The sequence below is a fragment of the Xenopus tropicalis genome, chromosome 7 (genome assembly GCF_000004195.4).
Source record: "Xenopus tropicalis strain Nigerian chromosome 7, UCB_Xtro_10.0, whole genome shotgun sequence".
Classification (NCBI taxonomy): domain Eukaryota; kingdom Metazoa; phylum Chordata; class Amphibia; order Anura; family Pipidae; genus Xenopus; species Xenopus tropicalis.
In genome coordinates, this window is record NC_030683.2 from 83,840,237 (window position 1) to 83,866,620 (window position 26,384).

A 26,384-nucleotide genomic window follows, 5' to 3' on the forward strand; every position below is an offset into this window, starting at 1 on the left:
GGACCGGATCCGATCGGATTATTTTTTTTTTAAGCCACTTGCTACCCGATATCGCCCACCCGTAGGTGGGGATATCGGGTGAAGATCCGCTCGCCAAGCGAGCGGATCTTATAGTGTATGGGGACCTTAAGGACAGGCTCATGCGCAGTAGAGTGAAAAGCCGACTTCTCTGTTAAAGTTCAGCTTTTCACTCTACTGTGCATGCACGCACGAGCGAACAGGAAGGAGGAAGCGATGCAGGTACCCCGGGCTGGTGCTGTTCTCTCTGAACAGGGGCACCATCCTGGGGTAAAAGGTAGGCGATTAAAGTTATTTGTTTAAAATCAATTCTAGTAGTCCTGTATCTTCTCACAGCATTGTTATACTTCATTACTTGGCTCACTTTTTTGTTGTTCTCATGCTTTGACTCACTATTGAGAGAACTGAAGAACATAATTATGTTGTTAAAATTCATAAGTCTGCCATATTCCCATTTGTACTACTGCCCTTCCAGACATGCTGTATCTTTAAACTATATATAAGAGAATGCACTGTAATTTGAATAATTCTGTTAGCAAAATAATATTTATTAATATATTACAATTTGTTTCAAGCCATGCGTATTATATTAAATGAGAGTATGTCATATTTTTAGAGCCCTTCAATTGAAAGGGCATGACTTAGGGCATATGACTCATTATCTTCATTTTCCTGCAGTAGTTTCTCCATTGGCAAATCATTAGTAACTCTTCTTGTATCATCAAGATCTTGCTGCACTGGCTCTGGTAGTGAAATGGGTATGGGAACAAACTGGGTTCCTTGAAATGTTGTTGAAGTTGTCTGGTACGGAATTGTATGTGTTGCTCCAGGCAGTGTTGCAATTGGTTGGGCCCATGGAATATAAGTGAGAGGCCCTTGATGATCTGTATATTCAATTTGTGTAGCAACACCTGGATTTGCACTTCTTGCCTATCAAAGACATAACATTGAAAAAAAGAGATTACATATTCATTTACAAGAAAGACATATTGGAGCCAGTGAATTGTATATGGTATGTTCCAATGTCTGTGTGACCTTGTTTCCCAAAATTGAGAATACATGTACATTTTTAGTTTTAGCACTCCTTAAATGTTCATCTCATTTATACATAGCTTTATCATTTGCATTTGCCAATTGCTCAGTTATATACACACAAGGATTCATTTAAAAAGCATGCACGTAGAAAGAAATTTGGCTTCTTGAACCATATCTGGTATCACAATATAAGAGAGGCAGTGCAAGAACCCAGCCTTGAAAGCAAATCAACAATTGTAACATTACACAATGTAAGTAGACAACAGCTGATTAGGTATAGACACTTCAGCTCTGCAGATCTAGCATGCATCTCATTTCCGAGACACAAGGCTAGTTCCGTACCCCTTGTACCTGCATAGGGAATTCTGCAAGTACTCCCTGTTAAAAGCAAAAAGTAGTTGTGTCAGCATTTAACTCCAATGTTCAAGATCTGTTTATTAATGCTGAATTAATTTCAAGGTCAAGAAGCCTGTAGAAAGTAAAGGTGGCCATACACTATAAGATCCACTCATTTGATGAGGTTGCCAAATGAGTGTATCTTTCTACCAATATGCCCACCAAAGGCCTGAGGGAATAGGACCTGTCAGATTGAGGACTGCATCAATGAGCTGAGGGAAAAACAAAACTGCATGATCGATACTTGGGCAATTGTAGGCCAGAAATCAGTCGGGTAGAGCCATCTGTGGTGTCCATACATGGCTGCAGGTATATACTGTATGTGGTATCTCTATGTTAATCACAAGGTAAAATCACTCTACATTTTGGCAGCTTATGTATTTATGGAGACCTTGTCTAGTACCTCTCAGAGATCATGATAAGGTAAAAATAGATTTAAGCCAGGAGCTCAAAATGTTGTCAGCTAGGTCCCTATATGCTGATGGAAAACCATCAAAGATGTACTTACTGCAAAGTTTGTTAGAAGAGGTTGGGAGGTGTAAGTCAGCACTGATGGAGGTCCAACCACAGTATAACCTTGGCACATTGGCTGTACATACATATCACCTGTGTATGGGCAACTAACAGTTTCATGCGAAATGTATTCTGGACACGTTGTCCATTGAGTCAATGGTTGAAAAGCTGCAGATGGTGGCTGAGAGATCCAGCCAGTGTATAGGGCTCCTTCATCATGGAGAGGCAATGCTGTTGTGGGTATATCCATATCAACATAAGGCAAATCTGTAAGATTTGAAACTGACAGAAAATGGTATAAAACAATAGAGCTAAGGATAGTGAAAAAAATGTAAATATAAAGCTTATATGGATTACCAATTGGTGTGCAGGTTGGATATGTCTGGTAAGATGAAGGTACCTAAAACATAAAAAATAGAAAAGCATATTTTATTAGGAATAAATAACTCACATTATAAACATTAACATTTAGATATATATATATTATATTACATATATTTCAAAAATAAGTTATTTGTGAACTTTTCTAAAACATTCTTTACTGGCATTAAAAAGCTAAACTTATTCTGATACCCTGATTATATCACTAGCAAAGGTTCTTTTGCCATGTGTCAAGGAAAAAACCTTGCCTCTGGCTGCTTTTTAAGTAGGTGCCACTTTGTAAGTGTAGTAGAATTTACAGTATAATGTTATCCTCATGGGCATTTGAATTGTATAATATGATTTAAGCCTGGTTGGCATTCTGATGTTTTTTATAGGTTACTGTCCATATGGGAGAGATCTCACTAACAGTACTAACCTCTTCTCTGCAGCAGCTCTTCTGTCTTGCTATAGGCCTGGGGCAATATATAAGGAGGAACCTAAGGTTGGACCCTTGGCATTAGAACTGGGATCAGATAATTTATATAGTGATCTGTTTATGTGCTGCTGGTTTGTTTAGGACACGCTCTTTACAGTATTTATGTACATAAGGCTTTTTATGGGCACCTATTGGCAAAAGGGCAAATGGATTTGCATGTGTTCCCTTGTTACACTGTAGTTAACATTTGGATAGCAGTATTAGTCAGAGTTAAAGTCTTCATTGCTTTCAGATATTTATGTACCCAACTCATCTAAATAAGGTTATTTTGAGTAACTTACAGTGGGAGTCATGGTATTCCCATTGCTGCAGTTCCCTCTCTTCCTTTTCAGGAGTTCTTTTACTGGTTCTTTCACGCGTACTCCGAGGTATGGACGGGCTGGGCTGTTTTTCTGTTGCTCTGAATTCACAGCTTAAAATACAAATTAAACAAGGTCACATATAAAGTGTACAGTGTGCAGCAGCAATCACTGCAATTTATTTCAAAAACAAATACTTGTGATGAATGTAAGAAAATTCCCTAAATCACTGACTAACTAAAGGTTGTTAGGTTTATCTAGTGACTGTAACAATATAACGACATACTTTCCTACCACGCAAGAGAATAAGGTAGGCCATACAGCTAGCTCTGCCATAAAATGCAAAACTAAAATAAAGTCTCCCATCATGCGCAACATTATTGTTGTATAGCAAACACCCATATTTGTATAGGATTGCCAGATTTTGTTGAAGATTACAGCGGCCATTAGGGGAAAAGGATCACAGGGCAAAAACATGGCACTTTTTTCCGTGTCCCAGGTTTGGTAAATGAGACCTATAAACCACTAATACATTGAAAGCTAATCCATTGCTACTGAAACGATTTGTGAAACAGCAAAAAATTTGTGAAGAGCAAAAAATTCATGAAATGACGCAAGCTATTTTTTTTTGACGCGCATCATTGTTTTATGTGCATTATTTTTTTTTTGCCGTGTGCAACAATTTTTTGACACGTGCCAAATTTTTCTGTGGTGAAATTTGTCCCGAATCCATGCCTGCCGAATTATTTCGCCCATCACTATAAGCTACAAGTGTTTGTAATAAAAGAGCAGTTATAGATGCAGGTCTGTGTATATATTTTAGATCTAGTTAATGTAATGCTTACTTTGTTTAGTAGGTGGCAGCAAACCCTAAATGTGGGACCTGATTAAGTCTCCTTTAGAAGTTTCTAGTAAGGGGGAGGTCCAAAGACTTAAACCCTATGTAACTAGGTCAGCACATGGAAAAGACATCTTCCCAGGTACTGCTAAAATGCATAGCCAGGGGGTCAGGGAGTAGTGAAATCTGACAAAGCATTGAAGGAACACTGCCATGGGAAAACATGTTTTTTTCAAAACACATCAGTTAATAGAACTTCTCCAGCAGAATCCTGCATTGAATAGATTTTTTTAGATTTCATTTTGAAATTTTACATAGGGCTAGCCATATTTTTCATTTCCCAGGGTGCCACAACCATGTGACAAACTTCATCCACACTTTACTGCAGAGCTGCAAGTTGGAGTGATATGACCCCTCTTTCAGCAGCCGATCAGCAGAACAATGGGAAGACAGCAAGATAGCAGATCCCAATAGATATCAGAATAGCACTCAGTAGTAAGAAATCCAAGTCGGGCTTGGGACTCCTCCAGTTACATGGGAGTAGGAGAAACAATAGGTTATCTTAAAGTAGTTATATTGTGTAGTGCTGGCTCTTTCTGAAATCTCAGACTCAGGCACCATGCACTGAGATGGCTGCCTACAAACCAATATTAAATCTAAAATAAAATACATTTGTTAGTTCACAAATACAATTTTAAATGGTAGAGTGAAATAACTGCTATGAAAACAGTGTAATTTAGAAATAAAAAGTATACCATAAAAATCATGACAGAATCCCTTTAAGCTAGAAATAAATTATTATAGGCATTGTGCTTATCATGCCAACCCAGATATTTCACAGTTCAGTGACAATAAAGGGCCAAGTGTAGGTATAATGAATCAATGCATATAAATCAGTGCAGTAGATCAGAGCAGATTTTTCTAATATGAAGCTGAAATCAAGAAAAGAATCAAGCAATGCATAGCAGAACTCTTTAAGACATAGACACAAAAGTGTAACATGTTGCTCATTTACCACAGGAGAGTTGGGTCCAAAGTACAAAAAATAGTCAGCTACAATGCATCTGCCCCCTCTCATGCCGCCAACAGACACAACTCTTTGCATTTGTGCAATGAAGCACAAATTGCTATATGCAGTGCTTCATATAAGCGGAGGGAGCACAAGAGTGGGATAGCCATAGACCACAGATGGTTTTCAACCAACAGACAATGAAGGCACCCAGAGCCCGGCCTCATTCCCAACCCCCCCCCCCCCTCAGGATCTTGCATGCGGATCACTGGAGACAGGACACAATTACATTTTTGCGTTTCCTGTTCCCAGTGCTCCATATGTAAGCAAATTTAGATGTGGTTGGGCGGCATGCCGCCCCTAAATTTGTGCCGCCCTATGCCCAGGCCTTTGTGGGCTCGACACACATATGGGTCTGCCAACAGCAGGTGTGAACTCTACAGATGCTAAGGGGGCATAATTGCTTTCACTTAATACACTAAGGCAGAACTTTTACTTGACACTGGTATAAAGTAGCGGCACAAAGCACCTTGCACTGTTAATAATATAAAATAGCATGCCAGGGTGCTATATAGCTAATTCCTGCTTTTAGCAGATTCTACAGCACTTTGTGTCCTCTGGAATTCTATTCTGGGATTACAAAGAATTTGTGCCTGTGTGCTTCCGGAAGTGCCATTAAGTGCCCAGCTGCTCTCCACCAGTGCCAGGTGCAAATACATTAGTCTGCATAGCACTTACATCTGGCATTGTTATTATAAATAACCCTATAATATTCAATGTCATTACATAAAGGCCACAGTCGGCTGCCTGTCTGTGTTTTGCTTTTGCAGATAAATCGGTACATGCGGTACATGTGTCGAAGTATAATAATATGAACAGGGTCTCCGGGGGGGGGGGGTCATTTGTTCAGCAGCTTGATAAAGGCCTGCATGTTTGGTATTCAGTTTACCAACACCAAAAAAAGGTAACAATATAGATATAAAAATGACTTCTTTATAATATCCCTCTATCATTAAAGGCAAAATAAATATTTGATTTAGCTCTTATCTGGCATACTGCACAATTATTTCCGGCACACTTTAACAGGTAGGTAGGTAACAGAATATGCCCACATGACCACATCTGCACCCTACTAAAGAACATTATGTGCAGATAGTGCTTCAGCAAAACAGCTAGAAGCCCTAAATTCAGACTCATTTTAAAATAGGACCTTAAAGCTAAAGTAGTCATTATCTTGATCTTGTTATTGGCTTTGGTGCTGTGCTTACATACCCACCCCTAGTAACATTTCCTAGTAACAGCAAATATTTTGCCACTTTCACAGCTGCTAATTGCTATTCTAAGGGCCCTTTTATCAGTGCTACTTCTTTCTTATCCTTTAATCAATATTTTTCCCTAAAGATTGCAAATAATGAACATGAGGTGTGTAAATAACGACTTTGTGGTTTCATTTTGATCTCACCTGGGGTTGCCACATTTCTGGAAATACATTTTTTATATTTTAACATTTTTAGTAATAACTTTGACATCAATCATAATTTTTACTGTCCAGGCTGGAAATCTTGGTATCAACCCAGTGAAAATTCCTGGTTAAAAACTTTTGTTCATAGAGTACATTTTGATAAAATAACTATGGTTGCATTTTATATTTTTACAATTTTTATATAAGGGCCAGTCTCCAAAATATAGGGGGGGGGGCTAGGAACACCAGCAGTAATGGTATCTGTGGAATGGATATTTCTTGGGAAGCCTCTTTGGGCAGCTGTGTCTGAACACGTTGAACCCCTCTACCAATCACAACAGGCATAGATAAGTTCTGAAGAAGGCAGCCCCATTACAAAACTACCGTAGCTGGAATTAACCACAGGTAACTAATCTCCCCATGGGCCATCATCCTTAAGGCCCCCATACACAGGCCGACAGAAGCTGCCGATATCAGTCGCTTGGACCGACTCGGCAGCTTATCTGCCCGTGTAGGGGCAGAAACGAGCGGGCTGGCCGACCGATATCTGGCCTGAAATTGGCCAGATATCGATCGGCCAGGTTAGAAAATCCAGTCGGATCGGGGACCGCATCGGCTTGTTGATGCGGTCCCCGAACCAACTGCCCCATTGCCGCCTACATAATCCGGTCATTTGGCCCCAGGGTTTACATGCTGTGTGAATACACCATACGTGCCATAGCCCTTATTTTTTTTTTTAACTTCAAGCTCCCCGATATCGCCCACCCGTAGGTGGGGATATCGGGGGAAGATCCGCTCGCTTGGCGACATCGCCAAGCGAGTGGATCTTCCCATGTATGGCCAGCTTTAGGAAATACCTGCAAACAGTGTATGTGCGGGACATTCACAGAGATCATTTGCAGATAAATAATTTGGAGATACAGTAGGGGCATCCTTGGAAGACAAACAACAAAAAGCTAAGACGGGCAAAGACTTGACAATCTGATATTTGATTAATTGACCAACTGTTATCCCCTTTAAGGGCTATGGCACATATGGTGTATTCACACAGCATGTAAAGCCACATGTCTCTTTTGGGAAGGCAATTATTATGTTTTCTAGCTGATCATGATTGTGAGGTAGCCTACTTTACTTCCTGTGCATGTCATGACAAGTAACAAGAGGTCCCCTGAGCAGCATTGCTACAAAGTCACAGATATTTTGCAGAATTTCTATTGTATTTATTGTATCTAGTGTATTATTTGCAGAGCTTGCTGTACCATCTCAGTAAATGTGGTCATACACAGGCAGATTTAAACTGCCGATTCAAATCCTTTAGACCAATTTGGCAGCTTATCTGGCCATGCATGGGGCCACCCTCGGGTCTCCCCAATTGATATCTGGCTGAAAATCAGCCAAGTGTTAATCGGGCAAGTTTGATTTTCCCGTCAGATCAGGGACCTCATCGGCTCATTGGTGCAGTTCTCAGTCTGACGGCTCCTATGCCATTGTAATTTGATTGACTGGCCCTAGGGCCAATGGCACACAGGGCATATTCCACTGTTATTCATCCAGAAGAGAAGCTCCATGCAGCCTGCCACTAACTTAAATCAGCTTTTCACTGCCAGTGAGAGACAGATCCATTTAACTGGCATGCTGTATGTATGCAATGAGAAACTTGTGCTCAGGCTGATAAAAGAAAACACAAGGGCCAATCCATAAGCATCGTATGAGGGGCAATACACATGTAAGGCTACTTTTCCATTAGTCTGCATCAATCAGACAAATCAGTCAAACTGCCCCTATATACCTGGGCATGTATGACTAGCTTTAGCAATCAATGTTTACATTTTGTAACAGGATTATTACACAAAATGATTAAAGGGACTGATCCATTGAAACATTCTGAATGCCCAAAGCAGACATATTCAATTATCCCTCCTGAGAACTCCACTCGCAGTTGTACCTAATATATTGCCTGCTTAGCTCATAGTGTGTGGCGTGTCGATGCTGGAGGGAAGACAAGAGACATTTTAAAGATTGCTTGTGAGATTTATCATAATGTTGACTATTTAAACCTATTACTATCAAATAGCACATTTTTAATAGTTCATAGATTCCATTTTTGTTCCCAGCACTAATATGATCTCCGTGACACATAAGCATACTAGAGACTAGTTTAATATGTGCAACAAGTCACAGTATATGAGTCACAGGAAATCATAACTGTTTAATGATAGTTAATATCTAACAGAATAAAGCAGCAGGCCCACAGTTTGCTGCGCCTGTTGCCCATTGGTTCTTCCTTATATTTATATAGCACTAACATACTCTTCAGTGCTATACAGAGATTATACATCACTCACTGCCCCAGTGGAGCTTAAAATCCAAGGCTATATCACATTTGCTATGGTCAGTTTTATCAGAACCCAGTTAAACTTCCTTCTGTTTTTGTACTGTGGGAGGAAAGCATAGCACCCAAAGAAAACTTTCAAAAACTCATGCTGCCCATTCCTATATACATTTGCAATGAACTGACACATATGAAAGTATATTACATAAAGGGACAGACTTATTATATTTCAACTAAGAAAACATGGAACATTTTCAGCAGTTCAAACCGCTTGATATTTAGTAACACGCTTTTCCCTACCAGGAAATGTTTCTGATAGTCAGAAAACTCTTTACATGTATGTATGTATATCTTTATTTTTAAAGTGCTACTTATGTACGCAGCACTGTACTGTAGAATAGATTAATACAACAGTAGGTTATTAAAATAATAGATAAATACAAATTATAACAATAAGTTCAAATAAATACAAGGTACAGTTGCAATAAGTCCCTGCCCCATAGAGCTTACAATCTTAACGGGAGCGTAACTTGCAGACACAAATAGTAGTATATAAGTGCTGTAGGTTACAGTGGGCAATAAAAGTGCTAGTATCTAGATCAGGTGCTGTGCTCTCCGGAGGAAATCAGGGAGGGCATTCCAAATGTAGGGAGCAGCAAAGTCGTTTAAGGTGGGAAATGGCAGTAGTAGTGGGGGGTGCAACCAAGCGGTTGCTCTGTGAGGAGCGGAGGAGTCAACCAGGAACGTATGGAGATACAAGAGAAGAGATGTAGTGAGGTACACAGGAATGGAGGGCTTTGAAGGTTAAGAGAAGGAGTTTGTAAGATATTCTTTGTTTAATAGGAAGCCTCGATAAGGACTTTAGCAGGGGAAGGGCCTGAACTCTCCTGGATGAGAGAATGAGAATTCTGGTATTTAATACAGACTGTAGGGGGCAGAGATGGGAGTTAGGGAGGCCAGTTAGTAGCAGGTTACAGTAGTCAAGTTGGGATAGGAGTAGAGCATGCATGAGCAGCCTAGCTGTTACAGTAGAAAGAAAGGGACACATTTTAGCAATATTTTGCATAAGAAAATGTGACAAGTTTTGACAGTGGTGTTAATATGGTCAGAGAAGGAAAGAGAGGAGTCAAAGATCACCCCCAAACAACATGCCGAGTCGATCAATAGAGATAGTAAAGGGGGAAGTAGGAACAAGCTTAGGTGGAAAGATCATTAGTTCAGTTTTTGTTTCAGTTTGAGGTGGCGTTGGTTCATCCAATTGGAGATTGCTAGGAGGCAGTTAGAGATTTGAGTCTCTGTTTCAACTGTTATTGAAGAGGTCAAAAAATACATATTGATATAATCAGCATACATATATTTAAACCCAAATGAGTGGATGAGATCTTCCAAAGACAGATTGTAAAGGGAGAACAATAACATCCCAAGTACAGAGCCTTTGGGTACCCCTACATTAAAGGAAAAGTACCACTAAAATTTTTTAAGTAAAAAAGCTATTCTATCCTGCACCAATAACTGCCCTATCCTGCAAACCACTTAGTATTTTAAATGCTTTAATAGAAAAGACCTGCTAAAACTTGGCTTCCTGTCAATTGAACTACGGCAATAAGGCAAAGGAAGGAGCTGCGACGATCGATTGATCGAGCCTAGTCTTCTTTCTGTATAGGAAGGAGTCAGGCTAGGCTCAATCAATCGATCGTCGCATAGTGGATGCAGCTCCTTCCTTCGCCTTATTCCGAGACCCACTCAAAGGGGTTATCTTAAGAAGGAGCTGCAGATTTGTATGTATACAACTACAACATAGAAGCTTCATTGTTTTATTTTCAAGATCCTCCATTAAGAGCGCCAAGGTTTTTGGGGTGTTCTATATACCATACATTGTTGGGTTTTTCAACCCAACATAATAAGAATTCTCTTGAATCTGTCACCACCATGGAGAGCTAAGGGGAACAAAGATGTAAGTTTAGGTGGGAAGGTTTATACTCTTTCTAAAGGCAGCATAAATCTTTCACCCAGAGCAGGGCTGTATTTTGATCCAGTTCCATCCAAGGTACTGGGGTTCCCCATCTGTGCACATGCAGTAACGCTGATGGAAGTGACATCATGCCACACTACATATGTACATAAGCCATCACTCCCGCCTGCTGCACTTAACCCGCTGGATTAAGTAGCCAAGTACCTGGCTGTGGCAGGGAAACTTTTTTTTGCTATTGTTTTTTTTATTTACCATATAGGCATCTGATGGCCCCCCCCATAAAGCTGTTGCTCTACACATACCCTCAAGTGCCTATATGGCAAATACACCTCTGACCCAGAATATATTTTAAGGTGTTTTATTTATTTATTTTTCCAAATGTTTGTTTCAATTGCACATAACATATGCACCAATCATGCTTTTAGTAGCTTTCTTTCTCTGCTCTCACAAACACTACACAAACAGACACCCACTTTCTACTTCCTGGAGAGAAAGCTTACTTGCAGCCCCTCCCCTTCTCCATGAATTAGATGGATCATTTCAACACCTGCACTTGCCTTTTCATTCTAGGAGTGGCTTACTTACCCTCTAGGATTTTTCTCTATATCACACTTACCTAAAACTGCCTCCAGAGTCAAAGGCACACACTCAGTATATTTAAGTATATGATACATTTCAATGAAATCTTTACCTTAAAATCACTTGCTAGGCCGGTGGAAAGGCCTAAGCTTTGGCTTTCTGAAGTAGCAGAAAGTTGCCTGCAGGGGAAAACCTTAAGCGATTAAGGAAGACGGAAGCGGCATGTAGGCCTTTCCACCGACAATTAATACTGTTGCCTGTGGAAATGCATTTTGGAGAAATTAGTCGCCGTGGTACCAGAGATCTATCACGGACAACTAAATCTCTCTATGGGGCATAAAGAAAATCGACATGCAAATCTATGTGCTGTAGGGTTTTATTTGTTCTACAGTATGTGACTCAATAAGGTTATGGGGGCTCTGACAACTAATTAAGGGTGCTAAACCATTGTTCACTGGCTGAATAAATCATACACTGTAGGGTGGTATCAGAGATTGACTAAATATCTCCTACAAACATTCTGATAATATGATTAAACCAAGGGCCTCAGTTAATCTGGTGCTATTGAGGAAAACATCAATTGCTGCTCAAGAAGAAAATCAACTTTCACTGGAGACAAAAGAGTAACTGGGAAGTGACTTGTGGGGGCTAGGTGATCAGATTCACAAAGATGAATCAGGTGGTCTTAAAAATTATAGGCATTTCAATATGCCCAGTGGCCGTACGACGTATGGCTGCACTGAATGAGAACTTGTGTGGTGCCAGCTATGCTGCTTGGGTGAAATGTGAAAGTTTTACCCAAAATTTATTAAAGTTTGGGACAGAAAGTACAGTGTTTCACTTGCTCATGGCATGCTTACACCTCTCACTTGCTAAGACCAAACAACCTTGAAGAGTATTAAACAGATAAGGGAAAAAGACAAGCTTTCATTTCTAAAATAGTATTACCGTATTCATTATAGCATGCATGAATAGGCATATATGGTGTACTTTTTAACACATTATTTTTGAAGTTGGTAAAATGTTAAACAATGTTAAAATAGAAACAAAACATTTTGTTCTAAACCTTACTGCTCTGCATTGTTCAGTCACACGTTTGCTGAACTACAAACCTCAGTTTACTTTGGCATATTATTTAGGTTCAGGCATGCTGGGAGCATACCAGCAACATCAGGATTGCATTCTTAAAGCAATATTGATCAATAGAATTTTTCCTCACCTTTCCACAGCAAACAGCTAAGTTAAGATTCAAAACAACCCTCCAACAGTTTTCCTACCACTGAACAAGTCTCTCCTATATCCCCTATGATTGATTACAGTGTAATATAATGAAGTCAACATGACCGTATAATCTGTGTATGTAAGATAGCAGCAAGATGACTGACAAGGTTCTGACATCTGTCACACATGACTGTCACCAGATGCTGCTATCCAGGACCACTGCTATGAAGCCAGATGCATGGGGATTTATGCACTACCCTTTAGAGACAGGGCAAGTATAAGATATGGCAGAAGATGTAAATGCAAAACAAAATGCTACATACAGGAACAGGAACCTGTTCAGAGGCTGTGCATGAACCCCCCATTAGCTTAGCAAGTTCTAGTCTACAGATAATGTGTTTCTTCTGGATTTGTACATGTGAGTGAGGGTGGGTCTTAGTTTTGAAACCACATAATGATAAGACAAGCTGTTTGTAAAGTAGTAGTAAACTTTAAAACTATAGTAAGCTTTAAAGCTTATACTGTTTAGTGCATGTCTTAGCTGGGTTCTAAACATGTGTGTTCACATAGTGGCTAACACAATTTTCTGTTTATAATGCAGTGTAACACAGTTCTTGATAGCAAGCTGCAGTCCTTGTCAATGGCTCATTGCATACATGTACAAATACTGCATATATTTGCTTTTTATCTTTATATAGACATGGCATTTTTCTGCATGGATTTCTGTGTTCTGTAACTACATTCTGGATAAGCTTCAAACACAGAGGAGAGCACCACAAAGCAGAATATCTGCTGAAAAATGCTTTTTTATTGCAGACCACAGCACACGACATGTTTCGGGCAATGTGATCACATGTATCACTTGATAAAGGACATCACATTGCCCGAAACATGTTGTGTGCAAATAAAAAGCCTTTTTCAGCAGATATTCTGCTTTGTGGTGCTCTCCTCTGTGCAGGGCCACTGTTGGCCAAATGGGTGCCCTAAGCAGAAATGTACTTTTGTGCCCCCTCCCCCAAATATTACGGAAGTAAAAATAAAATAATTAGTGCCCCCAATATCCCCCATAGACAATGCCCCCATAGTAAGTGCCCCCAATTGCCCCCATAGATTGATTGAACTATCCGGGACAGCGGGATGCACTATAAAAACCGGCGGGACAGTGTTGGGGGGTATGTTATAATATATAAAACTCTTTTTTTTTTTTTGGAGCAGCTGGGATGGTGCCCCCCTGGGAGTTGGTGCCCTATGAGGACTGAGTACTCTGCTTATAGGGAGCGGCGACCCTGCCTCTGTGTTTGAAAATTGTGCTGGAAGGCTCAGCGGTGTGCCTGAGAGGATTGATGCATCGAGTCTGAGCAGTAGGCTGTGCAGTTGAATACCTATGTTCTGAAATTACATTCAGGGTAAATCCTGGAGAATGGCAGAGCAAAGTACAAAATGTGACAACCCAACAACTTTGCTGGAAATCAAGATCTACTACTGTGCAAAACCCTAAAAAATGCATATTGATTTGCCCATATTTTTATGTTTCTAAAGAACTGCTCTTTTATACATGGTTGCTCTCCCTGTGATCTTCAAGGAAATGACAAACACATTTTTGCACTGTGCTCATTGTATTATATAGAGGAAAGTCACACAGTTTGCTTACAGCTCCACCCAAAGGATTACACCAGTGACTAACAAAATACATAGTAATAGTAATACAAAGTAAGATAAAAAATATTTTTGCCTTTACTCTAAGTTTCTTTACTATAGGGAATTAGGGGTGCAGTGTATCAGCTTTATTGTTGGGTTTAAATGGGTCATATATATACAGTATATACTCCAGCCATATATAATTTTACCATTCTAAGGTCCTAATTATACATCTCAAATACTACAACTTCCTTTCAGTGCAATAATGCACCTAAAGAAGAGAAAGCAAAGCAACATGGCAAATAACCCCACAAGTGAACACTCTCTAAACATTTCCACACATCACCCAAAGCAGAAAATGTTTTGGCTTATTACTCATACTGCATAAATCATGTAGCGGCCTGACCTTATTCTGAGGTTTTGTATAACACAGGGAAAGAAATCTGAATGCACAGAAAATCATATCTAATAAAAGGGAAGAGAGAACGCGATTGTGAGATATGTGACACAGAGATTAGTCATACAGGCTTCAAAAAGTGAAGATTAGACATTGACAAATTTAATGGAGACATGAACATCCCATAACAGTATAGTGCCACCCAGAGGTTGCTTGACTGCAACTTCCAGCATACTCCAACATATTAAAACATGGTGTGATCTGTAGCTGGGCTATATAATTATTTTTCAAAGGGGACATAAACTAGACATAATGTTTCCACAGTAGTATTGCACAAATATTGCTGGATGAAAAATACCAGCAATACTGCAACATGTTATTCAGGATTAAAGCATAGTAGTTCAGTGACAGGGGGTGAAAATACAGAGGAAGCAGACCATACAATTTTGCTCAATAAATCTTTTTATAGCTCTTCAGGGTTGGCAACCCACCTGATTGGAGGCAGTGGCATAACTATAGAGGAAACAGATCCTGTGGTTACTGGGGGGCCCAGACAAAGGAGTCTGCTACCGCTATTGTACAGAAATCTCCCATCCCCAGCCTTTCACCTACCTGAAAGTAGGTGGGGAGCTGGGGACATGAGCAGGCAGGAGGGTTGGGCATTGAGTCGGGTAGGCTTAGCTTTGAGCAATGGGCAATGCCAAAAATTCTTTTCCGAGTATCCTAGCACCACATAGTTACACCACTGATTGGGGGAAATTAATAGTGCAAAAAGTGCAATTGGTAGCCTCATTGCAAAAATACTTGAAATGTAAAATGTAAGTGACAACACCATATATGTTAAAAACAGTATTTTACTCTTCTTACATTGAATGCATATGAGTCCCAGTATTTGTGATTCTGGCACTCAAATGCTTTTAATGTAAGAAGAATAAGTGTGCACCCATATTGAGATTTGCAGCATCAGAAGGAACATCACTGAAGTACCAGGTGAGTTTGGAGTGGTTCATCTTTCTATTGTTTGTCATGGCAAACAAACCTCTGTTTCCATAAATATATTTTTAAAAAAGTGTAGGCTTTACCCAGTTATACCCAGACACACCCAATCTACTTACACTTGCCCCTTTACGATTCAGGACTGTCCCTCATTATATCAGAACAACTAGGGATATGCATGCTTTGAATATAAAGGCCTAGTACCAGGAAGGAACTACTGTACATCCATTACAAGGTGTTAAAGGAAACGCTGAAGAAAAAACATATAATACAACCCAGGGCATTGTGCAGAGTTCTGAGAAACAGAAACCACAGTGCCACAAAACACCTGCTGACTCCAAAGATGAATAACCTCAGTGCCACAGTGCACTTTTTATGGACAGATGGAAAAAGGCTCTGATGGTAAATATTGCTATTTGCATATTCTAGGAAGGAGATCACAAAACTCAGATTACATCGGAAATTATATTTCCTGTATGTACCGGTAATTGGTGGGAAATAGTTATTTTAGTATTAAAGGAGTAGATCAGCTTTGAGTTAACATTTAGTAATCTTTGTTTCAGGACGGTGCTCTAAATGTTAAAATGGATAATTTTTCATGTGTTTTGTAAATTTCCAGTCATATGCAGCTTTTGATGTAAACTTTTAATTTATGGACCTATAGGGTTAACAATCCCCATAGCTTTAAAGGAGAATGCAAGTCAAAATTTAAAAAGCATACTGCCCAATAGTCCTCCTATTGTTTAGTAAAAACACCACACTTTTGGCTCACCTAATCAAATATTTACTCAGTCATCTTTAAAAAGGTATTCTCCCTTCCTTTCCCTCCTTGCTTCATACTGCACATGTGTTTCATTCCCTCCCCTCCCCCTCCCCTCTGGCAGATCCCCTTCTGATTGGCTGGTGGGCATGTGTAGCTCAGAACAGGAGACAGGTTCACGTTACGCACATGTGCATTGCTACTGAAGGTGCCGCTGGCAGCCTACAGGAAGGGGAGAGAGATTAAAGTGATGTCACTGTAGTCTTCACACTGCTGTAGGCTGCCAGCACCATATCTCAGAGAAGCAAGCAGGGATCTGGGAATTTAGATTTGCAGTAAGTACTTAAAAAGAATGCCTTTAGACTTACTTTTAATTTATTAACCTGTCCTTGTCCTTTAAACTCTAGCTTCCTTATTTCCATTGTTACTGGGCAGAAGCTCATGTATTTATTTTACCTATTTACATATTAGTCCCATAGGTATGACCAGTGTTTGGTTAGGGTGAATCTTCCTTCTTGGCCTTAATCAGTTCCCCTGTGGATCTACATGTCCCAGAAGTGTTCGGCCCTAGAGAAAGCCATTATCTTTAGTGAAGTCGGGAAGCAGGGACCCCTTGAAAGAGGATTTAGTAAGTGCAGGATATCTTTTGTAGTAGCATGTTCCAGGAACATGAAATAGTCATATTCATGTTATAGCTAGCAGAAACAGCTTTGCTCCAACCAGGAGAGATAGCTGGGAGTATTCTCCTTTACAGACTCTGCTGCCTTATTGAAGGGGCCGCAGTACTGACAAGGGTATCAGCCAGTCTTTTCCCTCATACACGTTTGCTGTCTGGGATCTGGTCCATTAAGTTAGAAACCTTAAGGATAAAGATTGCTTACCAACTACTCTCCACAGATGTGCATCCTTTTTTTCGCTTGCTATGCATTGCACCTGCCAATCTGTTTGCTCCACATCTGCATTGTGAGTATTTGCTCTATAACCCTGTGGATCATTTGTCTTGGACAAATAAACTCAGTTCTGGTTGAGTTTGCTGCAAGAACCTTCCTGGGTCTTTTATTTCTTATTATTTTGCATATAACATAAGTGAGTTGTAGTTGCATTACCACCCCCTTGATCCTTCCACAGAGCAAAGGCCCATCCTGTCATGTCACCATGCTCTATAGCCCATCAAGCTGCTCATTGTCTGTTTTACAGCTAAAAAGAGGTTACTTTAAAATATGTAGAGAGCTATCTAGCATGTCCTAATATACACTCGCCTCATCTGTGCCTATTGGGTATTGGTAGAGCTAAATATGGCCAGTTATGATAAACTGTGATACCTACAACTATTCTTCTATGCCAAAAAGCCTTCCTAATGAACTAGAAAGCCACCACTTCTCCCTGCCTGGTGTTCTGGTGGAAATGGTTAATGACTCTCTTCCTAAGCAAAAGCTGATGTACCTGGTTCAGAGATACCTGGATAAGTTTAATACTGTTTGGGGATCTTGGTTGAATCAACAGGAATTTGACTAGACTGAGTGGCCCCTGGCTCCAGATTGTTACCGCTCCTCCCCTCCCCATCATACATATGATTTTGATATATAGGATTTAGGTATTGTGCTCAGGGTGATCAGTATAATAGCTTTTCATTTATTTTACGCATCTTTTTACACTCTTTTTTCAGTAAATTTCATTTTACAGAGCATAAGAAATAGGCCATTTAGTGTTACACTCACAAGCCACTAGGTCAGCTCTAGTATGAGAAAGCTACAATTACCCTTATCAAATGCCAAAGGTCAGTTACTGGATCATGTGAGCAGTGTAAAAAAAACATGGTCAATCTACAATGGTACAGAGGGCATTTTGCATCTTGTACAAAAGCACCTTTTGGATAGATGACAAAATGCCTAAAAATACCTGTGTATTGAAGAGAATGGGACTTGTGATATACTTGCCAGTAGAATCTCTTCATAAACATAAATACACCAGGCGAAGCATTGTGACACAAGAATTTGTCTTCGAGGATTTGCGTGGTCTGTATACTTTTAAACCCCAAGAGCATAACCTTAACCTACAAAAAATATCATCCTCCTCTGGCCTCTCAGATTGTCAATGTCAAGACCCCACTTCAAGGATAGCATATCCTGGATGTTTTAAAAGGGACCTGTCACCCTAAGAAATAATTCCAAATTGTTTTCTGTTGGGTTTGTCAAGCAAAATAAACTATTATTAAAATAAATTATTTTAATCTTATTTTTTTCGGCCTTGGAATTCACAATTGCAGCAAGCAGGCAGGTGCCATTTTGTAGCCCTGTTATTAAGGCAAGCATTGCATCCTGCCAAAATCTTGTTTCTGTGCCAGTATGGGGGGACCTGATACCCATGTCCATGCACTGGTTACAAAATTAGATGGTGAGGAGGGAGGGGGAATGTGAGGAGTGCAGTGACATCTAAGAAGTTCTGAATTGAAAGTGAAAGTAGCCTAAGGCATAGAGGCAGGCAGGCAATATATGACTGACAGCTGGGGCTTTTAAATGCTTTTATAATAGGTACATATATGTTAATAAAAAAATGACTTTGGGTTACATGTTTAATTTGAAAAGGGCTTTTATTATATAGCTTTTATGCCTGGCAGACAGATCCACTTTACCTAATCCTTCTGTACTATTATGGTGCAAGTATTGTGAGTATTATAGACTGGTACCTTATTAAGGAAAACAGATCATTAGCAATATTTTATTTGTGGAATCCCCTGTTACCAAATTATTTTTTATGCTCAATCTAGCCATGCCCCACATTAGAGGAATTCTGGGGGAATTCATATTTCTTGTCAGAATTTGCTGCCCACAAGATTGTGCCTCCCCTAACTGCAGATGGACCCATGGTTTCTGTTCAGTAAATGAACAGTTTCTGGTTGCGTAAAACAAGGATTCACAGACCAGCCTTCAGGTCACATCAACAATGTTTTTTTGGATAACCACACAGTAGCAGTTAATGTTCAGTTAATATTTGGAACTTTGATATATGTTTTTTTAAATGTTTTCCCTCTTGTCCCTTTTTCTGTACATGTCCGTACAGTCTGGAGTACCTTCAAGCAGCTCGCATAATTTACTTCACCAACACCTATGAACAGTGTCAATTAGTTCAAACCAGTTATCTCGCCTCTATTAAATCAATCTTTGATTAAAGGACTTCTCCTCTAGTATTTTGCCACTAACACCTAAGAACCTGTATAACATCTGGATACATTCCTAACTGCACCACAGATATGGTTGTTCATTGGCCTATAAAAAACTGATAACACAATGCCCTAGAATTCAATTGCAAATATAATTAGTATATAATATATTAATAGATTATCATTTTAACATTCCCTTGTAAGTCATCACAAACATGAAACCCTGAATCAGTTTTAGAGTCCAGGTGAAGTCTGACACTAGGAAATAAAGAAAAAGCTAGGAAATGAAAATACTGAATATAAAGTGTGTTTTTTTCTATATAAATGTGTACACTCCTAATTATATCAATTCTTGGAGGAAAAATCTTGGTTTCATTTTTAGAAACTTTATCTTGTTTGCTGTACAGGCACAATCTTGGTTTCAGGTTTATTTCTCCTTATGAATAGGTGATATGTTTATTTCCCCCATTACTGTAGTTTCATCATGCTCTGTGGACTCGCAATCAACTGCATATGTTACTTTCAACTTTCAGCTTTGTTATTTTATGTACTGTATATTTTCATAAAGCTGTTCTGAAATCAATGCATCTGGTTTGTGGTCACATTCTTCAGGAACTGCCACTAAGACACATAGCATAACAGAATGTTTACCTTTGCACAGAATACATTAAGAACATGAAGTATAAAACATGTATAAAACATACAGTTTTACTGTTATTCCAACATTGTAACTAAAGAAAAAATTAAGCAAATTAAAAAAAAAGAATTAGAAGATGGTCACCTATTTCTAATCCATAGTCTATATGCATCTGCCAATGGCTACATATTGCTGCTGCATAGTGTTTCAAATCATAGAGGTCTTTTGTATTTTGTCAAGTGATCTATCAGTACCTTTGCTAGTAATAGGAGTTTCTGTGTTAGTGTTTCACATTCGTTATTAGGTATTGAATTAGACTGCAACCTAGCAAACTCAAGCTGTAAACAGGCTTAGTGCCTCTAGGCATGATGAGCTTTGAATAGGAATATTCTGTTTGCTGCCATCTACATTTTTTATATGATGTTGCATTAAAAGGGAACATACATAACATTTTTTTTCTTAGTAAATCATAATGAATAAAAACATCAGTGTAAATGTGACCTAAAGTTCAGATCTTTTATTGTTATCTCAACCGCATTATAAGAAACTTACACAGAAACTTACAATCTAAAGTTGTAAAGATAGACAAAAGGATGCTGCAGTGCCTTAAAAAACCTTTTAGGAAATGGGCAGGAATATAAGCAGCTTACAACAGAGGCATTATAATAATAAGTAAACAAATCTGGACCACTCAGGTCTGAAAGGCTGGGGAGGGGGCATTTCTATACTATAGAGCAGTGATCCCCAACCAGTGGCTTGTGAGCAACATGTTGCTCACCATCCCCTTGGATGTTGTTCCCAGTCCCAGTTGTACTCTAAGCAGAGCCTCCTGCAGGCTAGCAGCCCACATGAGGCAACAAAATAGCCAACTCCAGTCCTTATTTGGCATACCCAAAGAACTCTTTTCATGCTTGTGTTGCTCACCAACACTTTTTACATCTGACTGTGGCTCATGGGTAAAAAAGGTTGGGGATCCCTGCTACAGATGAAGCAGCCTGGGCTACATCACTACAGTAATGATATGGACCCTCCTAGTCCCAGTCCGAGGGCAGGAGAGGTAAGATTGGGGGGTAATGGGTGGGGGTTAAAGTTCAGAATGGCATTGTCCTTGGGAGACAGCTGAAACTCATATTTAAAGGACAAATTACTTGTGCTTCATTAAGAGTTTTTCTGCTGTCCTGAGTGTGGTCTGGGAAAAATTTCCCACCTTGCATTGTGGTAGTACAGGTATGGGATCCATTATCTGGAAACCCGATATCCAGAAAGCTCCGAATTACGGAAAGCCTGTCTCCCATAGACTCCATTTTATTAAAATAATTCAGATTTTTAAAATTGATTACCCTTTTCTCTGTGCTTTGTATTTGATCCAAACTAAGTTATAATTAATCCTTACTGGATGCAAAATAATCCTGTTGGGACTAAGTAGACTTAAGGTATGAAGATACAAATTACAGAAAGACCCCTTATCCGGAATACCGTTGGTCCTGAGCATTCTGGATAACGGGTCCTATACCTGTAGTACCAATTTTATAAATGATGTAGAGATGCTCTTGTTGAAAAAAGTTCTAAAAATTAAATGATTTCTCTGATGATACTAAAAATATTTTTTATTAAATAACACAAAGGCAGGTCATTAGACCAGGTGGTTGATTAAAAGTAAATGTGCAACTCATGGTGGGTAAGACAGGTTAGTAACACCCCAGATGAGGTCTTCTGACAGATGCCCAAATCAGATCATGGGGGGAGCCTTCTAGTATCAAACATTCTGAATGGATTTCCCAACATTTGGGATTGGAAGATATTCAACTGTGAGGAGGCAGACCCATCTTATGCCTACACATATATTACCCAACATTATATTCCAATGTCTGGTCAACTTTGTAGGGAAAGAAAATGATTTTTTTTTTACCTTCTTAAACAACAAGTTTACAAGGTTACAAGGTGGTGTGTTAGGTGCACATGTGCCATGTTTATTTATTTTAGAAACCTAAACTACTTAAGCAAAGGGTTGAAGGAGGTAGGCGATTCAAAGTATAAACTGAATACTTATTTCAGCTTGATTAAACTAGTTATTCACAGGGTAAGGGTAACATGTGCCTAAATGCCTTAAATATAATGGTGAAGAAGTGACACATCACAATTAAGTCTGATAAAAAAAAATCTACTTTGCATGTCTCAGATTTCTGACAAAAATAAAAAGCTATTGTACTGTATATTAGAGCTGCCTCTCATTTGCATCTATTGCTTAGCTACGTCTCCAAAGTACTATATTTAATGTTCTAGCTCTCATTTCTTAGTTCTGACTATTCATTTCAGTTCAGAAAGGGGCTGATATCTTCTAAAGAGTTTTATTCTCGCGTGTGGGTGTTGAAAGTTTCACAAATACATGTAAGTTTCCTTGGAAGCTTTGCAGCTTCAGGTGCTTTATAAAAATTACTGCAGAATAAACATGTCATGTAAATGGGGCACTTAAATAATTGCCTGCATGTCTTTTAGATTTTAAAGGATAAAGGAGTGGCACATGTAAAAGGGTTTTTTATTACCGGTTGGCATTCAGGAAGATTATCGAGGAAGTGCAAACGTGGTAGTTAAAATGGAAGCAAATGTTGTGCATTTTGACACCATTCACTAGAGGTACTTGTGTCCAAACAATCCTTGCACTTAGGAAGTATTCTGACAAACTGACATCTGGAGTTGGAAGTTAAAAGCAGTTGTACTGACAAACATATTAGATACCAAAAGATTTTTTTTTACCCTCTTCTGGATCAACTAAAATAGTTATTTAGTGGTTCACCCAACCCCACAAGACCCTTGTGAAAAGTTCTGATTTTCACCTATATCCTTTGTGTTTCACCATGCTAAGGGAAGATGTTATGGGTGCTCCCTTTGTGCTTTGGTAAAGCAGACATGAGACACACTGTTATTTATGTGTGGATCACCTTGCATATCTGACATGTAACTTAAACTCATGGATATCTGCACCAACTAGTTAAACACCAGTAAAAAAATCTCAGTAAATACTTTTGGCAGCTGTATACCCTCATGTATAACATGAAATTACCAATGTACAACTTTGATCAAATCAATCAAAACTGAACCACTGCCTTACTGCATGTCAATATACATGATCTTCGTTGGTGGAAGGAAACCCTTTATGATGATAGTCACAGACAAGACTATGTTGTACTTAATATATCAGTGACCGTATGGTGCAAGTATAATTGCCTGCTAATAGGACGACAATTACTTTAGTTAGCCTGGTAGCATTGTGTTTCTCTTTTCACTTCAACCAAATATTTGCCACGTTTAGCTGCTAAATTGCTAAATGACCAATCTATCATCTTACATACAGAGATTCCCACTGGAGGATGATTTGGCATATGAAAGCAACCGTGGGCCTTGGGCCTCTTTCATATGCATGCATATGCATGCAAGCTGGGACACCAAGCACCATTTGCATGCTTGTGTCCCATCATGGCTGCCTGCACCAGGTGCTCCCTTCTCCCTCTAAGAAGAAAAAAAATTTCATTTATAGGTGCCCTTTAAAGGAGAACTAAAGCTTAATTAAAGAAGTAGGCTACAAATTCTGTACCAGCCCAAAGCAACCTCGGGCCTTTAGCAGGGAAGGTTTGTGTCTTTAAAGATGCCCCAGTAGCTCCACAATTTCTTTTCTGCTGATTCACTGCACATGCTCTGTGCTGCTGTCAGTTACTGAGCTTAGGGACTGATTCACAATAAACTGTATATATAGAATATAAATGTAACTGTATAAGGCTAATTAGTATTTTATTCAGATTCACATTAAATGGCAGCACTGAAACCAGTGTAATTAGCATCAGAATTTAATAATCAGCGCTGTAGCATCAGTTTATTTGACAGGCCAGCCTCATTTTCTGCTTGATATTTGTGACAATCCTTAAGCTTAGCTTCTCAACAGCTGCCCAGAGCCCACTGAGCATGTGCACTGTCCCATACAGTTCTAAAAATCCAAAATGGGATGCTCTGACAACCATAATGACCCATTTTATTACTACCATAAAATGCTGAAACTTTAAGCTAGTGCGCTCAGTTTAGTATATAAAATATAGCATTTCTAGCCATATTCATCTTTTGGGTTTCATTCTCCGTTAATCCAATCACAAGATCGCTCATCTCACTAAAATACTATTCACACAAGGTGGAAAAAAAAAACCAAAAGTCACTTCCCCTTGACTTATGGATTTAACCTATTGTGCAAAATGAGTTGTTTCTCTTCCTAAATCACTATATATTACATTTTAAAGGAAATGTAAAAATAACCAGAGACCTACTATAAGCATTTTTGCAATTTGCATTAACTTTTTTGAAGATTCCAAGATATTAAAAAAAATGCACACTGCAAATTTAATAAACTTTGTACCAGCATTGTTACGTGCTGGTCAATTTTCTGACCATGACCCGAACTTGATCCAGTCTGGTGAAAAAGATAAGGAAAGGACAAAAACTATTCTGATGTTGCTCTGTTTAGGAAAGACATGAAGAACCTCAAATAACTTTTCTCATGCCTTGCCTAAACAGAGCAACAGTAGAACAGTGTTCTTTCTCTCTTCCAACAAAATCTTGCAGTAGGACCATATTAGGAAAACTGACCAGCGGGTGGCACTGTTGAGTAAAAGTCATTATGTTAGCAGAATACATATCTTACCTTAATATCTTAAAATCTTCTCACAAAAAAACCCGAATGACTAGTGCTTAGTAGCTCTTTACCAGTTTAACATTCATGTATTTTAAAGGTTTTTATTTCCTTTAAAGCATATATGGCACCTTGAATTGCAGAATCTCTCACACATTAATACATGCTGACACCAAAGTGAGATAAAAGCTGTGTGTGATGACAAAATTATTACTGAAAATTCAGCACTTTTAAGACTCTTTGCAGAAGACACCAGTCTTCTTGTCTGTGACTTAGTAATTCAGCTATGATGGATATCTTAGAAATGAACTGATGCAGGCAACCTAACCGGTGACATCAACAGGATATCTTTTTTTATTTTGCTGTGTGTTTTTTCCATGGTTACAATAAAGACCAAAAATCAAAGGTGAGTCAAAGCACTTTTCTGTATATTTAAGTTATGAATAATGGGATTTTTCATGTTTCTCGGTAAAAAATAATGCCAAGTCAAGATACCCATTTGTTTGCTATAACTGCAAAATTTAAACATAGTCTTGTTTAGTTTGTCTATATTAAAACGACTTGTATTAATGCTGTCATTTTTTTATCATTACAAGTTATAAAAAAATATACTTTTATAGGTAAGGGACTTGTTATTAGTTATAAGGAATCTTTTCATTTTGATCTCCATACCTTAAGTCTACTAATAAGAATTTAAACATTAAACAAACCCTAAAGGATTGTTTGCCTTCAATAAGGATTAATTATATCTTAGTTGTACTCAAGCACAGGTATCGGACCCCTTATTTGGAAACCTATTATCCAGAAAGTTCCAAATTACGGAAAGGCCATCTCCCGTAGACTCCATTTAATCAAATAATTCACGTTTTTTAAAAATGATTTCCTTTTTCTCTGTAATAATAAAACAGTACCTTGTACTTGATCCCAACTAAGATATAATTAATCCTTATTGGAGCCAAAACAATCCTATTGGGTTTAATTACTGTTTATTTATTTTTTTTAGTAGACTTAAGGTAGCAGATCCAAATTACAAATTAAAAAATCCCAGTTCCCGAGCATTCTGGATAATGGGTTCCATACCTGTACAAGGTAGTGTTTTATTATTACAGAGAAAAAGTTAATTATTTATGAAAATGTTAATTACTGATTAAAATGGAGTCTATTAGAGATAGCCTTCCCATAATTTAAACTTTCTGGATAATGGGTTTCTGGATTATATAACACCAACATATTCCATAGTGCTTTACAAAGATGATACATCATTCATATCAGGCCCTGCCCCAGTAGGACTTATAAATACAATATACACTGCAGCCAGTTACCCTGTTTTTAGCATGTGCCAGAAAACCAAAGTACCCAGAGGAAACCATGCAAGCATAGTAACAACATACAAACTCCTTGCAAATAGAGCCTTGGCTAAAATCAACCCTAAGACCTCAATGCTGTTAATCTTTAAAGAGAGATCCTTTACTTACACCCCTTTGGAGCTACTGAATAGGAGAAGTCCTATGCTCTTGGTGTCTGACCAAATATAAACTATCATAGCAAAGTCTGGGCAAATTAAATTTTCCTTAATTAAGACACAAGCAAA

At 38.8% G+C, this 26,384-nt stretch overlaps 1 protein-coding gene across 1 annotated transcript in view; it reads right to left on the reverse strand.

Annotated features, from left to right (window-relative positions):
* Positions 1-551: 551 nt before the first annotated feature.
* Positions 552-26,384, reverse strand: part of pou2af1 (POU class 2 homeobox associating factor 1) — a 43,313-nt gene continuing 17,480 nt past the window's right edge. Inside the window, exons 2-5 of the mRNA XM_031906146.1 lie at positions 3,103-3,233; positions 2,320-2,362; positions 1,958-2,244; positions 552-948 (exon numbers count right to left, since the gene is read on the reverse strand). Coding sequence (XP_031762006.1) covers positions 631-948; positions 1,958-2,244; positions 2,320-2,362; positions 3,103-3,233 — 779 coding nt within the window. The 3' untranslated portion in view covers positions 552-630. The remainder of the gene's footprint in view (positions 949-1,957; positions 2,245-2,319; positions 2,363-3,102; positions 3,234-26,384) is intronic.